This window comes from Macaca thibetana, chromosome 12, assembly GCF_024542745.1.
Source record: "Macaca thibetana thibetana isolate TM-01 chromosome 12, ASM2454274v1, whole genome shotgun sequence".
Classification (NCBI taxonomy): domain Eukaryota; kingdom Metazoa; phylum Chordata; class Mammalia; order Primates; family Cercopithecidae; genus Macaca; species Macaca thibetana.
In genome coordinates, this window is record NC_065589.1 from 93,993,077 (window position 1) to 94,014,265 (window position 21,189).

General features: G+C 43.4%; 1 protein-coding gene across 1 annotated transcript in view; it reads right to left on the minus strand.

The window, feature by feature from the left end:
• Positions 1–21,189, minus strand: part of KIF5C (kinesin family member 5C) — a 153,658-nt gene that overhangs the window by 93,957 nt on the left and 38,512 nt on the right. The window contains exons 2-3 of the mRNA XM_050752192.1: positions 12,890–12,980; positions 5,859–5,932 (exon numbers count right to left, since the gene is read on the minus strand). Coding sequence (XP_050608149.1) covers positions 5,859–5,932; positions 12,890–12,980 — 165 coding nt within the window. The remainder of the gene's footprint in view (positions 1–5,858; positions 5,933–12,889; positions 12,981–21,189) is intronic.

Here is a 21,189-nt window from a genome sequence, read left to right on the forward strand (position 1 = left end):
GTGTGTGTGATGTATGTGGGAGGTATGGTGTGTGGTGCATCTGTGTGTGATGTGTCTGTGTATATGTATGTGGTATGCATATGTCTGTGTATGTGTACAATGTATGTGGGGTGTGGTATGTGGTGTGTAATATGTCTGTGTGTGCGTGTGTGTGTGTACAATGTATGTGGGGATGTATGATATGTGTGTATGGTGTGTCTGTGTATATATGTGTGTGGTGTGCATATGTCTGTGTGTGTGTACAATGTATGTGGGGGATGTATGATATGTGGTGTATGGTGTGTCTGTGTATATATGTGTGTGGTGTGCGTATGTCTGTGTGTGTACAATGTATGTGGGGGATGTATGATATGTGGTGTATGGTGTGTCTGTGTATATATGTGTGTGGTGTACGTATGTCTGTGTGTGTGTACAATGTATGTGGGGGATGTATGATATGTGGTGTATGGTGTGTCTGTGTATATATGTGTGTGGTGTGCATATGTCTGTGTGTGTACAATGTATGTGGGGGTGTATGGTATGTGGTGTATGGTGTGTCTGTGTATATATGTGTGTGGTGTGCGTATGTCTGTGTGTGTGTACAATGTATGTGGGGGATGTATGATATGTGGTGTATGGTGTGTCTGTGTATATATGTGTGTGGTGTGCGTATGTCTGTGTGTGTACAATGTATGTGGGGGTGTATGGTATGTGGTGTATGGTGTGTCTGTGTATATATGTGGTGTGCGTATGTCTGTGTGTGTGTACAATGTATGTGGGGGTGTATGGTATGTGGTGTATGGTGTGTCTGTGTATATATGTGTGTGGAGTGCGTATGTCTGTGTGTGTACAATGTATGTGGGGGATGTATGATATGTGGTGTATGGTGTGTCTGTGTATATATGTGTGTGGTGTGCATATGTCTGTGTGTGTACAATGTATGTGGGGGATGTATGATATGTGGTGTATGGTGTGTCTGTGTATATATGTGTGTGGTGTGCGTATGTCTGTGTGTGTACAATGTATGTGGGGGATGTATGATATGTGGTGTATGGTGTGTCTGTGTATATATGTGTGTGGTGTGCATATGTCTGTGTGTGTACAATGTATGTGGGGGATGTATGATATGTGGTGTATGGTGTGTCTGTGTATATATGTGTGTGGTGTGCATATGTCTGTGTGTGTGTACAATGTATGTGGGGGATGTATGATATGTGGTGTATGGTGTGTCTGTGTATATATGTGTGTGGTGTGCGTATGTCTGTGTGTGTACAATGTATGTGGGGGATGTATGATATGTGGTGTATGGTGTGTCTGTGTATATATGTGTGTGGTGTGCATATGTCTGTGTGTGTACAATGTATGTGGGGGATGTATGATATGTGGTGTATGGTGTGTCTGTGTATATATGTGTGTGGTGTGCATATGTCTGTGTGTGTACAATGTATGTGGGGGATGTATGATATGTGGTGTATGGTGTGTCTGTGTATATATGTGTGTGGTGTGCATATGTCTGTGTGTGTACAGTGTATGTGGGGGATGTATGATATGTGGTGTATGGTGTGTCTGTGTATATATGTGTGTGGTGTGCGTATGTCTGTGTGTGTACAATGTATGTGGGGGTGTATGGTATGTGGTGTATGGTGTGTCTGTGTATATATGTGGTGTGCGTATGTCTGTGTGTGTGTACAATGTATGTGGGGGGTGTACGGTATGTGGTGTATGGTATGTCTGTGTATATATGTGTGTGGTGTGCATATGTCTGTGTGTGTGTATGATATATGTGGGGGGTGGAATGTGGTGTGTGGTGTGTGGTGTGTCTGTGTATGTGTGTATGACAGGTGCTCCTTAGAGGTCTTCACTGCTTCTACACTGACCCTTGCAGATGAGATGTGCAGTCCAGACCCACAATGCACAGTTGCTTCGGGCAGTAAGAAGTGGGAAAACAGCTGAGAGCTATAGAAATTCAGAGACTAGAAATGTCCCAGATTTCCAGTAATAAATGGGTAATATGGGATGGCTTCCTTGAGGGACACCAAATCTTGAAGAATGAGTAAGTTTAGGAATGGGCAGAGAGGATGTGGGCAGAGAAGGTGAGTGGGAGAACAAGGTACAGGAACTGAGAAAGAACAGTGAAAGTGTATTGTAGCTGAAGGATCAAAGATGAACTTGGGGAGCAAAGAAATCCGCTGCTTCACCACCTTGTTTCTCCCGGAAAGCACATAGGAGAAAGATCTTTATAACTGCATCCTGTATAATTTTATCCACAAACTTTTCCCATGGAATGTGATCTTTTAGGAGCACATGTGAAAGAAGAAACAGGACCCAGGCCACCAGCCACTGAACAAGACTCTCTTTGTTCCAACCCCAGTTGCCTCCTTGACCTCCCAAGCAGGGCAAGAGTTTCCTGAAACACTTAAGATGTCAGCCCGTCAGTACATGAGCACTGTGCGTTCAGATAGCCTTGTTCGAAATCACTTGGCAGGCTTGGCGGGGCAGCCGGGAAGCCTGTACCATTCAGATGACCTCCAAGCATCTCTTTGGGCAGAAAGAAAAAACACAAAGCATCTCCATCCATCTATATCAGTGTGCAGAAAAGGATCACAAAGTAGGGCATGGGGCCAAGAGAAGCCCTTCCCAGCATCACACACTGAACAAAAAGAACAGTCCGTCCCCTTTTCCTCAGCTGGAGCTGGAAACCCCTGTGTCCTCCCCAGCGCCAACCCTGGGTATAGGCAACACAAGCCCAGGACCTTCTGTGTGTTGGTGTCCACCAAGCTTAGCATTAACACCATCCAGTGAGTCATATATTTACTGAAAACCTACCTTAAGTGCTCCATCTTGAGAAGCTAATCTTTCCAATTTTATGTAGGCTTATCTGTTTGTTCCCCTCAATACAAGGTAATAGAGTCACCACTGGAGGTCAGACCAAAACCAGGGGGATTAAAGTGAAAAACAGCTTTAACATGTGACTGCTCTGTCCACTCAGGGACACTCAGGGAGTTAACATCCCCTTCCGAAAGCCTTTGGAAGATCACAATGTGTAATTTGAATACATAAAATCCTCCTTTCAGAGAATGCAGACCCTGTATAGGGCTTTTTTGACTTAATCGCATTCCAGGATCCTGGATTTCTTGGTCTCCTGCAGTATCTATGACTTCAGCTTGAGGCTCCTCCTTCCCTCTGTCTTCCTCTGAAAATATCCCTTACCTTTGCTCCAATCTATAATTACCCTACAGAAAGAACTCGATTAAGTGAGGGGGTGGGTGGCACTAGGAAAAAACTCCCATCTACATCAACTATTTCTAACTGTAGGCACAAGTATGTGATCTGCAAAAGTCACAATAAAGAAAAGCAACTCATTACAATCGACCTTTTAAAACTGACAAAGATGAAGAGGTGACAGAATTTAGGCAACCAGAGGCGAAACCTGTCCGGAACCCAGTTCCTTTCAGGTCCCCCATGAGTCCTCGCTGGGCAGGCATTGTGGAGTTTACACTGTAAGACACGGACGGCTTGAGAGCCTCTAGTTTAGCAAAATATCTCTTATACGAGTTTTTGTTTTTTGGATTTTTATTTTATTTATTTATTTTTATCTATTTATTTCTTAAGACGGAGTCTTGCTCTGTCACTCAGGCTGGAGTGCAGTGCTGTAATCTTGGCTCACTGCAACCTTTGCCTCCCTAGTTTAAACGATTCTCCTGCCTCAGTCTCCCAGGTAGCTGGGACTACAAAATGTGCGCCACCACGCCTGACTAATTTTTTTTGTATTTTTAGTAGGGATGGGGTTTCACCATGTTAGCCAGGCTAGTCTCGAACTCCTGACCTACATGCTGGGATTACAGGCATAAGCTACCACGCCTGGCCTCCCATATTAGGTTTAAAGGCAGGGCATAGCTCTTTGCCATCACCCTATATCCATCTCTTCTCCTGAAATAAGATGTTACACTGGGGAGCATTCTCTCTCTTGATGTCTTACAGTTTGAATTTCTGGCATTTAGCAAATACCTTATATTTTCGAATCCCAAAGCTTAAAAGGTCACTCTTGTAAGCATTCCAAGAGATTTGGGGGGATTTTAAATAACGCGGGTTGCTTTTGTTTGTTTTTGTTTGGTATTATATACAGTTTGGTAATATAAAAACAAAACGAAAACCTCCGGACTGATTGAATTCCTCACTAGACACCATATCTCTCTTTCAAGTGCCATCTGACCTATGAGGAAGTTTTTGTCCACAGCTACTGGACTAGGTGGGACCCAGGAAATGTAGAACTGTAACTTTTGTATAGCATCAAGGGCAAGAGTCGGGGGCCCAGTAAGAGAGGGAAAGGCGAGGGGTCGGGGCAGGAGCATGGGGATACCAGGGCCAGCGTTTCCAAGACGTTCTGCAGTAGAGTGTGAGAGGAGGAGATAGGCTGAGGCCACTCAGGTGTCAAGGGAAAGACCTGCTTAGTCAGAAAGAAGTGATAAATAAACCTCATGCTTCCTTTAATCTGTGCAGTCTCTGAACCACTTTGTCTTCAGCAAAACGGGTGAAAGAGAGTCAACACCACAGAAATGAGATCCCCGGCACTGTACCCACACTTGAAATCAGTATGAGCAGAACATCAGAGCCCTGAGGATTTTAGCCTCGTGCCTTTGAAATCTCCTCTTCAATAGGAATGATTCATAAGCTAAACCGATTCTGCAGCAGCCGTCTCAGTGCTATTCCCAGGAGGGCATCGTAAATGAAAAACCCTAAGCTGGAAGGATTAAGGATTCATTTTACCCTGCTGCTGAATTCCCCAAACTTCCTCTGTGCAGTTTCTTATAATAACCACGCTTAACACCTCTCCTCACCTGTCAGGTGGGTCTCACCTTTAGAAGAATTATCAGGCCCTGAAGGCCCTATAGGATTTGGTGATTTAAAAAAAAGGAAAAGAGGAGGCAAAGGGGTTCAATTTTGCCTGCAGACCTGCCTTGTTTGCAAAACAAACTGAAGCCACAAAGTTCCACAGCCAACAAATGGAGCTGGGGTCATACCCTGAAGTGCCTTCAGGGAGCAGGTATGTAAGTTAATAAGGAAGGATGCCGAATATAAGTTCATCTTCACCCCAGTGTGCATGAAGTGGGCTGGGTGTGAGTACAATGGAGAGTCCCGCCCCATATACGTGGGGTGGCCAGGGCCAGGACCACAGGCACCATTTTCACAAATACTAACAGATATTTTACCAAACTTCTCCTAGGTGACAGCAGCTATTCCCTGCACTAGAAATGTTAACAAAAAGGTGAACAGGACAATGAAGTGAACAGAGAAGCCTGAATTTTATATTATGGTGAAATTCACCCAGTGCTGCCAGATCTTCAGAATATTCAACCTAAGATGGAAAATTTGAATGGTGTGAAATCATCCAATTTTTAACATTGCTTACAATTTAAAAAATATACATAATGGGCAGGCCAAACAAAAATACGTCTGTGGGCTGAATGTGGCTCATAAGCCAACTTTTTAAAATCTCTGATTTTTCATTTATTCTAAGAGATGTACCTCCCCGGGGGCCTTCATCAAGGTAAATGATTTTCCCAATAGGCTTTCCCAGTTAGATTGAGGCTGAAGTCCAGAATGATGTTCACACTACTGCTTAGCTAATCAATGATTGGTTCCGAATAGAATGTATTCTTACCATCACAAAGTTATCAATAAAGGCCTTTTAAAAATACTGAATTCCTGAGACTTTATTTTTCACTGCTATTTTAAAACTTCTCAAAGACATAATTAATTGGCCAAACATAACCGTCTCTATTTCCCAGTAAAGAAAGCCACATGCACCTCAAGTTTTGCTGGAAACGTCAGTTGCATTCAGTCATCTCAGAGATTCACATTAGACATTGTAATCTTACCTCCATGGTGTGGGTTTTTCCTGATGAAGTCTGCCCATACGCAAAAATCGTCCCGTTATAACCTTCAAGGACATCTGTGAACAAGAAAAAGAAATTAAAATTAACTCATTACTTTGATCATATGCTGGTGTAGGTTGCATATTTTAAAATTACATTTTCCAAATGGCCCATCTCATTTTTCATACAAATGATATATTTTAACTCCTTGTGAATTTTAAGTAGAATTATGAGATAAGAGCAGAAGTGCAGGCCTCTGTTGTTCTACAAATAGAAAGAAACGGACTCATACTTCACAGAATATATTAATGAAGAAGGAGGCAGACACACGTTCTCCCAATGACATCAAAATCAAGACAGAGACATCGAGCACAAAACTTTTTTTTAGTAGAAGGATATTTGAGTTGTCTTCTAGAAGTCGATCTATTGAGATTAGTTGGGGGAAAAAGAAAACACTATTCTTATGCCCTAAGTTTCTGGAGTGAGATGAAGAATAGAATTTCTTTCCTCAGTTTAAACGCTGGCCCAGGCTAGCTCCTTGGGGAGGTTTCTCCTGAAAGCTCTACCAGAGCTCCTTGAGTCCAGAGGCAGGGGAGGAAAAGGGCCCCACTCTATAAACAGAGCCTCACGGTGACAATCCAATCAACCCAGAAACTAGCCGGGCCCTCACTTAAATTTAATGTCTCTGTGTTTGCACTGACAGTGCTAACAAGCCAGCCCAGGCCCATCAGCATCAGGAAACGTCTTTTAATTACACAATGAGAGCACTGTGCAAAGCCTTCCACACTGCAGGTCGGTGCCACATCACACAGAGACAAGGGGAGGCTCGAGGGTGGAGGCTGCTTTTTGCTGAAGAGCTGAAGATTATCTGTGGGAATTCTTTCAAAGCAGCAGAGGTGATTAAAATATATTTAGCACTCATTTCCCTCCTGCTTTCCTCCTTCATCCTCACAAATATCACTGGAAGAGGAACAATGCATCATTAATATCCTTGATCCTCCATTCAGCATAAGGGGAGGAGGTCTTCATTTGCACAAGGTGCAGAGGCAGGGAGAAGGGCCCACACCGAGGTGTCCTACTCAGGGTCATGTAAAAAACCAAGCTAGGCTTACTTCAGGCTCTATAAATAGAGTTTTTCTTTTGGGGGCATGGTAGAGGGGGTCCTCTGAATTTTATGATCCTGGTTTGTTTCTATTTTGCTTAGATGGGTTTGCTTTTTTGAATTTATATAATTCTGATTTGTTATGTTTTTAAAAACAATTTTGATACACATTTGACCGATCTGAGGTTGTTGAAGTGTGAACTGGGATAAGAACGAAAAGCAATATTTTATTTTAGGAATCTAAGAACAGGAAAATTAAGTGTCAGGTTTTTTTTTTTTTTTTTTTTTTTAATTCTAGTAGCCCTCAAGAGTTTGTATCAAGCTATACTGGGGGTTGGGGGAGAGGAGGGACGGAGAGAGAGAGGAGGGAGAGAGAGACAGAGAACGTTCACAGGTATCAGACTTCGGCTAATGGTTCCCCTGGTAACAGTGGGAAGCAAAAACTTGAAGTAGTCAGTGTAAGGTTTGGAGGTTCAAGCTTCAGTTTCCACAAAAATGCCAAACTACTCAAAGAAAAGATTCCTCAGGCCAGAGCAGACAGAGCACCTCCACATCAACATGAATATGATATGCTTTGAGGGACCCAAAGGAACAAGGTCCCACCCTTAGGTTAAACTTTAAAAATGCCATATTCATAACACGAACAACTCCAGCCTATTGGAATGCTGGCTACATCACAATATTACAGTTTCCATTTATTCAAAATTACCATTTTTTATAAATTAACCATCCCCCTACACACACACACACACACACACACACACACACACACCCACCCCTGAAAGGGCTTTCCTTGTCTTAAGCCTCTGTGTGTGAAACACTCTGGAACCCACTGGCCCAGGTGTTAGAACAGCACCGAAGTTGCCAGGGCCAGGGGTCCAGCCATCCTGACCTCTGCTGGCCACCCTGCAAGTGCCGATGTTCCCACGCAGGAGGCCCCGGGGAGGTGGTACCGAGCAATCCGCCACACCAAGGAAACTCAGCTCAGAGCTCAGCTTCCTCCTGAATTAGGCCACACCAGAGGCCTCCCAGGTCTCATGCACGCCCCTGAGTCCATCACTGTAACAGAAGCTCGTCTGTGGCTTCACTTGTTTTGGATTAAGGAGCTGAGAAGCCTGCGAGACTGTACTTGGAGAATCTGTTTCTTGCTGCCGTTTCGTCACCGAGCACAATTTTTTTCCCCTTCTTTTTTTGTAAGAAAAGAAGAACACGTAAAACCCCACTAGAACAAACTCCACTCGGCCCTGAAAGTATTTACAATCAGGTTACAGCTCATTCACTGCTGCAGAACCTCGCTCCAGCGCTCAAGGTTGAAAGGAGCCGACGTCGCCCTCTATCGGCTCCGCGCTGCACTAGAAGGTAATTTAAACGAAAAGGCTCTTTGAAGCCGGTGTTCTCTATTTTCTTCGAAACTCCAGGTTTTCGGGGCTTGTTTTCTGTTTATTGTTTGTTTGCTCAGTCTGTGTTTTGATTTGCTGGTGAGGGGAGGCACAGAGGGGAAGTGGAGCAGGAGCCCAGCGCGTTTCTATGGCCACCGCGACCACAGGCAGTGGGGGAGCCGCAGCGGGAAAGGCCAGGACACGCTCTGCACTGCGGGGGCCACGCCGCCCCCGACCCGATTCCCACAGAAGCGCCCACAAAAGGCACTTTCATCACGTCCACTGCCCGCTCCTGGGCCCACGGAGTGCATTTGTTTTAGAGTCTCTGCAGAAACAATGACTGTTTCCACATTTCAGCCACGCTCCGCAGACAGAACGTTTCTTTGTGTTGGTGCCTGGTGTGATGTGACCTCCACTGGTACAGCACAGCCCGCCGCACCTCAGGCCACAGCACTCTTCCATCCCGCAGCTGCATGAACCCCAGAAGGAGCTTCCGCCGCAGGTGCCCAGAGCCTTCTCATCTCCCAGGGGAGGAAGGATAGCAGTAGATACTTAAAATGCTCCTTGCCTCCCATTTGCCCAGTTCTGAATCCAGGTCTTGCTAAAGCAAAAGAGTTAATGCCATTTCCAGATTAGAATTGGGGGAGGATTTGATCATATCTACCCATCAGTAGTCCTAAGGAGGCATGGGGCTTCCTACTGACTCTCCAGGGGAAATGGGGGCCTGTAGGGTTTCTGGTGATAGTGGCTGACAGGCCATCCTCACCAGTCACCAAACCACTCAGGCCACAACCAGAGGATGAAGAGGCGGTCCTGCTGACCACCCAAGGCCAGCCTGCGTGCCAGCTGGCCAGACTAAAGGCTAATCACTGTGCCCAGGCAAGGGCATGCTGCGTCTTCAGAATGGAAACATGCCTCATCACTGGCAGATCACCAGGGCCACCACAAGGTGTGGGAGCCACCATCCCTGTCCCCTCTTCTCTACCCTCCTCCCACACCATTCCCAGCCCTGTCTTTTGCAATGCTTAGTTAATAGTCCATATGGCCTGACAGAACAGGGACCGCTCATAAAATAATTGTCATCAAATGCTCGCTGTGTGCTCACCAGGAAGGGAGGCAGGGGAGTGCAGAAGAACATCAGTCAATCAGTCCGACAAGCCCAGGCTTGAGTCCCAGTCCATGGCCCCCCAACCAACCTGGCCAAGTTACTTCACTTCTCTGAGCCTCAAATTCCTCTTCTGTACAATGAGGAAAATAATGCTCACCCTTCAGAAAGTTGTTGATTTAAAATGCAACTCCCTTCAGAAAGTTGTTGATTTAAAATGCAACAACATATGTCAAGTATATAGACAGTGCCTGATAAGTCACAGCTAAAAATATTTTTTCTTCTTCAGAGTCATATGTAAGATAATAACAAAACAGATCTGGTAATATCATCCTAAGTTTAACACTCTTCATTGGGTCCACATTGTCTGCAGGATAAAGTCCATCCATTTCCATCAAATTGCTCCAGCCTAACTTTCCCAGCCTCATCTCCCATAATGCCGCTCTGCACCCTCTGCCACTCCAAGTTGCCCAAGCAGAATTTGTGTCTTTATGCTTTTACTTTTGCAATCCCCTCTGCTTGTACAACCCTGCTATATTCTATAGTCCTCAGGACCCAACCTTTCAGAGAAACCTTCTTTAATTCTCCACTCCCTCTCCCGACCAAAATCAATACAAGTGACATTATTCTGTGTTCCCGTGGCATTTTGCATACACCCTTTCTAAAGTACATAATGCCTATGTGTGTGATGATTATGTACACATCTGTCTCTTTCCCTGTACCCAAAGCTCCTTGCAGACAGTCTTACATAGCATGGCGACTCCAGTCCCAGCAGTGCTTACCCCGTGGTGAGTACTAAATACAACTTACACAAATGAATGATTAAAAGAAACAACTGAATGAATGAATTTTAAAGGAACCAGAACTGGAAAGCAAGAAATCCCCTTCTCTAGCATCTGGATCATCCGTATCTAGTTAATTTAGAAGGCAAATAATTGGTGTGGCTTCTGTAGGCTGGGACATAGTTATAGTACTTCGATAACAGCATCCAGTTACCATGGTGTTTGACTCCTAGGTGTCCAAAGGAGCCTTCCCATTTACTGTGCTGGTAGTCACAAACCTACAACCTCTTTGAGAAGAAATGGAGGAGAATTCTACATGCCTTTTCAAGCAACATTTTGAAAAACAAACACCAAAGATGGGAGCATGAGAGATGCCAGGGCTCTACAAACATTTAAAGTATTTTTTTAACCCAGTGAAGTGGTAGGGAATGAAAAACCAGAGAGAGAATAAAGCCATCAAGTTAAATGGAGCCTCCCAGATGCTCCAAAGCATTAAGAGTTTAGATGGACTTGAAAGGAATGCTCCTCAGTCCACCCATTATCAGGAATCAAGGGGACTGTGGTACCCTAAGGAAGCCATCCGATTTAATTATTGGCCTCTAGAAAAAAAGGGCTCCACAGCACTACCTCCCAATCTTGATTTAAATAGGGTTCCTCGTGGCAAGAGATACCTCAGCTGTACCTGGTCATCTATTCCAAGGAGTTCTTTCTTGTATCTCTATGTTTTAGCTTACTGATTCTGAAATACATGGCCACTTCTCACATTAGCCTCAGTGGATATTTGTGAAAGTTCAATCAGACCTTCATCAATTCCTTTTTAAAGGAGAATAAGGCATGTATGTATGATCATATATATTTATGATACCCTAGAAATGTCTTTTTGTCATATCATGTCAGGGCCTGATTTTATTCTACTAGATGGTTTTCTTTATAGCTCACTATATACTGGGTCTCAAATTATCCAGAGTTAGGCCGCATCTTTACAAGACCTGCCCATTTCTGACATTTCATACTGTAGAGAAATCCGAACATTGAAAGAGGCCCAAACTTCTTTTGTGAATAAGGACTCAAAGAGTATTACTATAGTTTGTTAATCACAGGATTTTTTTTTAACAGAGTGCATCCATTTCTAATTATGTCAGCTTACAGAGGACAGGATGTATTTAAATGGCCCTCATGTTTACCACAGCATGTGGTAAATACTATTTGTTTGTGGTAATGAAGGGGGAGAGAAAAAGAAATTCTGGCACATATGTGATTAATCTTACTTTAATAAAAAATATATGAATGAGTCCAATAATAGGGAGCAGGGCTGAGTAGGAGCAAACCAAGAAAGATATACTGCGAAAACACAGAAAACATGTTTAGATAGAAAGAGAAGCAGAAGAGTAAAAGTAGAGAGACGACGAAAATTACCACCCGATATAGGTCCATACTATTAATTCAGAAAGAGCTCAAATTCAAGCATATTTTTTTCTCATTGGGTTTCTATAAAAATCTCACTGTGAAGACCTTCAAAATTAATTGATGTCTGCAGCAAGAATGTGAATAACCATCCACCTCAGCAAGGAACATTACATGCTGACATGCATCTCCCACACAGGTGTCCAGGGTCAGAATTAATCGAACAGATGTACCGAGAGCTGATTTTCATGAATTTCAAATACTTAGGTTAGTCAGCTTCTAAAAACAAGCAGATCCAAAGTGACATGGTAGGTTATTTTGGTTTTGTTTTTACTTCTTGCTTTTTAAATCCAGAGCTGCCTATAAAGGAGGCAGCATCAAGACATTTGAAAGCACAATTGCCATAGCATTCACATTTGAGGGCAAGGATTTGATGATGAAAAGCAAAGTAGCAGGAGATGCCCCCCAGCTCTGTCCAGATGGCAAGCCTGCCAATGCAAGCTTCAACCTGCCCCTGATTTGAAAGGACAAGGTAGAGCAATGTGTAAATTGCTTCATCTCCCTGCTGCTATTTTGACATGAATCCTCCAGGGCCAATGCCAGTCCTAGAGAAAAGGACTGATCTCTAAGACGTAAATGTAGGCTTGAGGCTACCTGTTTGGAGGAACAAATGTCAGGATCTGGGTGGGATGGTTGAAAATGGGTTAGGAGAAAGCATCATTAAGGAATGCTGAATAGCAAGACCAGGCTCGATAACCAACACGGTAATGTGATTTTATGACACTGTAGAAAATTTCTAAATGGCAAAAATTTTCCATATTTAAGTCTTCTTGCTGAGAGACATTAGTAAAAGGGAGACAGATGCACAGAGTAAATCAACCAAAGATGTACAACTGAAGCATCAGGAATATATATTTTCTCCTTCAAAGGAAAAAGGAGGTTTCATACCTGCAGCAGTGTTTTAAAATTGTTACAGAAATAGTGTGAATACAGCTTACCTTCCTTTAAACTTTTGGGTGACAAAATAGAAAAGGTGGCAAAAGAAATAAATAAATGTCCTTGAAAAGGGGAAATAGAGAGATTAAATAATTTGCCTGACATCATAGCAAATCAGGGCTGGAACCGAGGCTATAGAATTCAGTGTTTCCAATTAGCAGGCCTCTGCTTACAGTCAAGGCACATTGATTCCTAGGCTGCAAATATCACTTAATGTTTTCAATTACTCTGAATGGCCCAGGAGGAAATAAAGAAATAGCACTTACCTTTGACAATTTGCTTCGCACATGCATTGTAAACCTGCTCTTGGCTTGTGTTGGGAGGTAGCACTCTGTCGAAGACATATGGCTTCCCTTGCTAAAAAAGAAAGACAAAGGAAAGAAAAGGGTGGGAAAAAAACACATTAGACGTTTAGGAATAAAAAAGCGCTGACATTAGTAGCTAGGCCATAGGCACTAAATCACCAACCCTATTCTTTAAGGCAGTTCATTACCAAGAGTAGGGAATTTTTATAGCATATACCACACATGCATTGCGTGTATGTGCACTGTATGTTGAGAATCTGAGATTTTAAAAAATTTAAATTTAACCACTTTTTAAATGAAGGGTAGGCTGAGACTCATTCATTCATTCGACCAAGTATTTACTGAGCACTTACACAGAGCCTGGCACTGGGCTAGACGCTGAAAAAAAAAAAAAAAACACACAAAACAATCCTGCTCTTGTGAATCATTTAATTAAGTTGAGCAGATAGCTAATAAGCAAGAAAGCAAACACAGAGGAAAATGCAAAATGCCTAGGTTTAAAATGGCAGGACAGAGGGAATGCTAGAGAGGGCAAGGAAAGCCTGGTGAAGAAGGACCACTTAAGTGTATCTTCACAGAATCAGGAAGATGGAGGCTCCTGAAGAACTGCAGAAGCACATCCCAGGCAGGAGCCCAGCAGACAGCAAAGGGCCTGGTGTGTTCAAGGAATTGGAGGGCAAGCAAATCAGGAGCCAGTTCATGCAGCGCACAGTTAGCCAAGGTGATGTGCTTAAATGTTAGTCAATGGGAAGATGGGACAAACAGATTTAAGGAGCTCCTCTTATTAGAAAGCTACTATTGCTTTGTGTCCAAAAGAATTCTTGTGTTTTCTTTCTCATGCATAAGTGATGCTTTAACTGAGTTGAGGCTTCCAAGACAAAGAGGGCCCTTCTGTACAGTAAATCAAGAGATTTCCCCAGGTGTGGGGTCTTGGGATTTGGTTTGATGCTCAAATGTATGTGTTTCAAGGAAATAACTAGTAGAGGGGAAGAGAAGAAACTCCACTGTGCACTATATGAGCCCTGACGCCTAATCACTCCATGTTCAATAAGGAGTTACTGGGCATTTAGGTGCCAGGCACAGTGCTGAGTGCTGCGGAAGTGGTGCGTGGGACAGACACAGCCCCTTCCCTAGAAGAACCCATCCTGAAGGCACCTCTTCTCTACCACCACCACCCAGGCAGGGGGCAACCATGCTCACCCTCTTCCACAGCCGGACTCACTCAGGAGGCCCTTCCTCTTCATGTTCACCACATAGCAGAGGGGAGGGCAGAAGATGAGAAGGGAGGAGAGAGGAGAGCCAAGAGCCTCCTTTTCTCCCCCTGTGCCCCTCCTACATGTGGCTCTGGACACCAGGAACCACCCAAGGACAGTAGGACTCCTCAAAAAGATAATTGCTCATGAGGGATCCAAGAGCAAGGCTTGTTACATCCTATAACCTTCACACAAAGTAAGTACACAGCTGTCAGAATGGCTGAATGTTCTACTCATTTATTACTTGGGTAGAGCTGTACTGGAGGTAAATTCCTAGCCCTTAAGCTTTAGTCTTTGAAAACTGGATAGCGCCAACCAGGTAAATGAGCTACTTCCACTTGGTCTTAGAGAAATGGAGAATTTTCAGTTACATAAAATTTTGTTTTGATGCAAAGCAGCAGAACCAGAGTCATTCTGCTAAAGTTATAGAAAGAGAACATTTTCTGATGTTTTGTTTGCAGTAAGTTTCCTTCAGTTAGTGAATCAAGGATTTGGTTGAATAACCAATACACTATTCCTCACCATAGTGTATTGCCAACTATCAGCTTACTACATGATTATTAAGCTTTATCTATTTGTAAAATTCTACTAAATGTCAGTAAGTTAAAAGGTAAGAATAAATATTTGCAGAGTTTGCCTGGGTATTTGTTATCAATTGAACTTTCTGGAATAAAAATGTAGCTTTGCTTAATTTAAAGCAAATCCACTATTTATCCAAACAATGAGAATCACCAAAATAAAGCATTTTGTTTACAGCTTGATCCTGCTCTGGGTTTTAGAGAAAATACATTTAATACAGCAGACAAAATGACCTATTAAATTGTAGCACATGGTACGAAAAAAAAAAAGGACTCTTCAGTTTTGCCCTTCTGTTTAAAATGTTTATTAGAATGCATTATGTTTTCACTTTAAGAGAAGTAGAGATCAAGAAATCTCTATTCCTCATTTAAATAATGTAATTTATCAAATGACAAACATAATACAGCGATTCTTCATAACCTAAAGTTAACTACCAAACAGAAGTTGCCTTCAAGTCATTGTGATTGATACTAAGAAAAGATAAAATTTAGAAAGTGATTTGTTACGAGACCTATCTTGTCAGGATTAACACGTTATGTAGTTAAAAATGTAAATATTCTTATGTGTCCTGTCTTGCACTGGGTTAGTTATAGGTTTTTATTTTAGGTCAACCTTAAAGTCTGGAAGATATTGATCAGAATTTAGTTATTGAATATTTTCAAAGAACTGACTTGTGGCATAGCTGTACCAGCTGTCTATATAATTGCCATTTTAAAAAACCACTAATTACTCTTTGCTGCTTTAGTAATGGTATGAAAATCTCACAAATCCTGATTGAGACTTGAACAAAGACTCTTGCCCCATAGCCCCCAAGGAGGTAAGATTGTCCATTTTTTATTCTACCATGGCTAAAGGTTTCTCCAGGCATGCACTGGGCCCAACTTGCTCTAGTCATCACTGAGTTTACAGCTACAGAATACACTTTTCAAATGACATTTAATGCGGGTTCTGGGTACTAACACTTGAAACCTAATGATGAGGTCACCAGTCACTCCCTTCTGGAGACACGATTCCTTTCCAGGTGTCTATGCAGCACATGGTTCTCTCCAACCTCTCTGGCTACCTCCATCAATGTCCTTTGTTGGGGTTTCTTTCAAACTTCTAAATGGTAGTGTATTCAAGACCCAGACCTCTGCCTCCTTTCTGTCTACACTTTTGAGTTTCATGTAATTTAAATCAATATTTCAGCCTTCATCTCTCTTCTAACATCCAGATTCAGATGTCCTCTAGACACTTCCATTTGGGTGTCCATGAGCCATCTCAAACTTAACCAACCAAAAAATAGCCATCAAGCCCTCTGTATCTGAGTGAGAACTATAACACCAATCACCTAGTTATTCAGACTGAAAACTAAGAACCATTCAATATGACTGTCCCAAACTATATCCCAAACCCTATCACTTCTCACCATCTATACCACAGACACTTAGTCCATCATTTCTCCATCAGTCTCTTCTACACAACAGCTATCACCTCCTGACTAATCTCCCTTCCTTAATTCTTGCTCCTAACTATCAAATTTCCACTTAGCAGCTAAAATGAGCTTCCTAAAACTGTAAATCAGATACCAATTCCTTGCCTAATTCCTTCCACAGCCTCCTATTATTCTTAGAGTAGACCCTCTTTGCCCTCAGCTGCCTGCATTATCCTCTGTCTCACTACATTGTGGCCCCATGAACTTTTCTCTGTATGATGCTTATTCCCCAGTTCAGAGCCTTTGCTCTTAACTCTTCCTTTCCCTTATAATTATCCCACTGCAGATACTCATTTACCTGTCTCATTATCACTACTCTTTAGAACTCAATTCAAATTTCTCCTTCCCTGAAGGCTTTCATGATCCTAGGAGCCCCATACCCACCCAGGCATCACTCTCTATTACATTACCCTATTTAGTTTGCTCCATAGTAGTTAGTATGTGACTAATTATCAATCAATCTAATTAACCACTACAATTATAGCATTTTACCAGCTAAAACAGAAGCCATATAAATCCCAAGTCCTAACCCCATGTAGGGAAACCTGCTTCAATTTATGAAGGGAATCTGGATGAGACATACACATTCCACACACATTACTACTGAAAATAAAGTATACAAGCTTTGCCTTGAAGCCTGCATGTGGAACAGTGCTAATTACATAGGTGCAGTATAACTAAAATTAATAACTTACCAGGATCACATACAAAAAAATAACAGCAGATGGTTCTTATACTTTTATAGTTAAAATTTTAAAAAATCATACCACCAGAACTCTATCAAGTTGTTGAGTGCAAGGTGTCTGGGAACCATATGGCCTGCCTATTAATACATTTGACCCATTACCCAACAACTATTTCCCAGCCTGGAAGGAATATTACTCTGGGAGACAACAGAAAACAAAAGACTCACATAAACGTTTCGAAGATGGGCACCAGGAGGGATGTTAAGGAAAGTGAAATTAATTATCCCCAAGAAGAGATCATTAAGAAGTAATCCAATAACAAGCTCTAAGACTGACGACGAGTTGTGGCATAGGGTTGCCAATGATTTGAATGGTTTTTCTTCTCTCTTTATCAAGAAAGAACAAACAAAGGCTAAAATTTCCACAGAGAGATTTAAACTCACTCTGTGGAATTACCTCCTGACGCTGAGGAGTACTGTATTCAGAAGAGGAACTGATTATGGAGAACAATAATTAACTCTGTGTTCCAAGCACTTATATGACTTCATTCCTGAAAGTACAGAAATGACAAGTTCTTTCAGCCCGTGCTGCCACCTTAACACTGTCACCAACACCATCACCAACCACGATGACCCACGCCCTTTTATACTCTAGCCCATTTAATTCTCATAAGAACTCTATGAGCCGGTGAAACCCCGTCTCTACTAAAAAAATACAAAAAACTAGCCGGGCAAGGTGGCAGGTTCCTGTAGTCCCAGCTACTCGGGAGGCTGAGGCAGGAGAATGGCTTAAACCCGGGAGGCGGAGCCTGCAGTGAGCTGAGATCTGGCCACTGCACTCCAGCCTGGGGGACAAAGCGAGATTCTGTCTCAAAAAAAAAAAAAAAAAAAAAAAAAAGAACTCTATGAGCTAGGTATTATTATCCCCATTTCACAAACTGGAAAACTAAGGCCAAGCCATATTATCTGCTCTATCACTTAGGGGAAATAACTGCCAGGCCCTTACTTCAAGTGTTCTTCCTTTACGGAGTATTGTTTTCCTAAAAAGCTTCGGATTTGCCAGAAAAGCAGGAGACATCCAAAACATGCTAAGAGACTGAAGCAAAGTGAGTATGAGATAACAAAAGACAGAGATCCCTACTGCAGCCTACGGCAGTCAGGAAAGTGTTAACCATGAAGGTACTGCTGACATGAAACCATTGAGGAAAGAAAAACTGAAGATCTGGGAAGAAGGCAAGATTGTGTAGGGGAAAAAAAGCAGAGGGCATGCAATGGCAAGCATTCCTTTCAACAGAAGGAATTAAAAATGGGCGAAGGCCAATCAGAGGCTAGGGAAAGACAGATGCAAGGCTTGCTATGGAAAGTTGAAGTTATTTTTAAAATTCTACAATTTTTCAGAGCCAAAAGGTCTTTCCAGGTCATTTCAACCTATCATCATGTTTTATAAATAAAGTGAGATCAGGAGAGGGTAGATGGTGTGCATGCAGCCAGCCAGGTAGGCAGCAGATGTGTGCCTCGCATCCAGACCTCCTGCCTCCCTATCCAGTGCTCTAGAAGTTCTACTTTAAAATCACTTGCTCTCTCCAAACATCAAAGAAACAATAAGCCTGAATTTCTGGTTCTTTTTTTCCCCTGCTCTCCTCCCAATTAATTCTAAATTATTTTCAAATACAAAATTAATTAGTCCAATGAACAAAGAGTTGTTGCTCAAGATGTGGTTGGTGTCATTCTGTTAAAAAAAAAAAAAAAAAAAAGTTGGTGACCAACCTACATCAGGCATTTGCATTACACTAAACTTATCAAGCAGTTATCCCCTAAATGAAGTGAAATGAAAAAGTGACGATCATTCACAATGTACCAGCTCAGGAACTTGGCATCCTACTACCCTCTCAACACCTAAGTGCGGAATCACATCTTGGGCCCCTCCAGGCCCCCAGGCCTGTGACTCCTGAGCTCAGCTCCACAAAGCATAGGGGCCATTTAATTTCCAGGAGCCCCAGCAAAATTTACCCTGTTTCAAGGCCATCCTCTGCACTCTTTAAAAATAAACAAAATTTCAATGTTCAATCATAAAGTCTATTCACGAAAGGCGAGGAGCCATGTCTGGTACAGGTGCTTGTACACTCACCGGCTTTACTGTTACAGCTTTGGAGCCTCTGGAAACTTCTGTGAAAATACCAATGACAGACCTGCAGCAGATGCTGTGAGGAGCCTGACTATCCTCTCAATCTCCACCGCTTCCATGTAGGCTAGTCTAACCTCCCTCAGTCAGTTCCTGCATCTCTCTGACCGGCTAGTCTAACCTTCCACGGTCAGCTCCTGCATCTCTCTGCCTGAAGGCTTTTCTGGCTGCTGGAGCCCTCTTGGTCACCCTCAACAGGCCGAAAGGACCTTGTGGGTACCAACCCCAGCAGTTCTTAGTCAACGGCTATTAAGAGTTGGGGGGCTTAGCCAAGCACGGTGGCTCACGCCTGTAATCCCAGCACTTTAGGAGGCCGAGGCGGGTGGATCACGAGGTCAGGAGATCAAAACCATCCTGGCTAACACAGTGAAACCACGTCTCTACTGAAAATACAAAAAAATTAGCCGGGCGTGGTGGCGGGCGCCTGTAGTCCCGGCTACTCGGGAGGCTGAGGCAGGAGAATGGCGTGAACCCGGGAGGCAGAGCTTGCAGTGAGCCGAGATCGCACCACTGCACTCCAGCCTGGGCGACAGAGCGAGATTCCATCTCACAAAAAAAAAAAAGAGTTGGGGAGGTCAATACTTTAGCTCCCATGCCCAGGGGTGGTAGTGCAGGGGTGACCCTGAGGCATGTATTCCAAACCAGCATGCAGACTTCCCTAGTGGGATGAGGCTCCTGTTACCCCTAGTGGGAACTCACGTGATGGCGCACTCTATGTGGGTCCTTCACTTCCCTGCCTAGCTTCACTCTTCAACAGTGTTTCCTAGGATCATCTCCCAAGGAAACCTGCACTTCCATCCTTGCCTCAGGGTCTGCTTCTGGGGGAGCCCCAAGTAAGGCAAAATTCAAGACCTTTTGCTCTCAAAGGGTTTTTCGTTCAGTAGGTCTTAAGATATCTGGACTGGTGGAGTCACTGTCAAATATGAAGCCATCACATTTGGTTGGTGCTCAGCCAACAGATTGAGTGGAAATTCAAATCCTTACTAAAATCCAACAAGCTGAGGCTTTGGTACACTATCCTGGAAAGGGGGTACACCTTTTTCTTCATAAAAGGGTGGTTGCTGGTCACTTACCAAGCAATGGTCCCACAGGGCCACATCCACCCAGGAAATTATCAGTTCCTTACTGACACAATTCTAGAAGCATCAAAGGTTCTTGAAGGCCCTGGCCTAGCAGAGCACCTTAATGGTGCAGGGCAGGTGCTCAATAGATGTCTGTTGATCATAATGATGACTAATACCTGCCAGATGGGCCCCAGGGATGCTAGAGGAGGGTGCCACCCTCAAATGGTGTGCAATACAGGAGATGCACACTGTATTTCTCCAGTGTGTCAGAAACTTCACTTATTTCCCACCATTCTTACTTCCACCAAGATTTTAGCAGTCCTGAAGTCACTCTGTCTTTCTACACTCCTTTACCTCTTTACCCCATTACCTACCTTCCCATTTATCTGAAGCTGACCTGCAAATTGCCAAGGCAGGAAAAACCCCACTTTGCACATTGGGGCAAAACATCCCATACCTGGCAGTGACCACCAGCTCTTTCCCATCACCGTTATACCCTCTCCAGGGTCTACTCATTTGCAATGGCAGCCTCACAGGGAGACCCTAAGGCCATGCTGATGTCTCCAGCCAGCAGAAGCCTCTACTCCAGCTCCCCATTCTCCTCACCACTCCACTGCCTGCCCAGTCTACAGGGGGGTGACACTGTCAGTGGGGTATAAATGTTAATCCAGAGCTGCCCCTGGACATTGCCCTCCCCCTCCCCACAGTGGCTCCATGCCCCAAGGAAAGCAGCTGGTGCCAGTTCCGGCCAAAGCCAAGGCTGCTCCCAGGAGAATCTGCAATGAAACAAATGTCCACAAAGCAGCCACTGGCTTCTAATGGAGTTGCCAAGGCAATGCCAACCACTTCACGTATTAAGAATGAACAAAGGCAACACACAAGAATGAATCTTGTAAGCCTTCCTGCAGGAAACCAGGCTAGAATTCTTTCCTTTCTGCCAAAATTCCCACTGTGTGGACACACAGGCACTGTCAGGATCACAGACAGCTACAAAAGAACATTCTGAGAAGGCAAACTGCCCGAG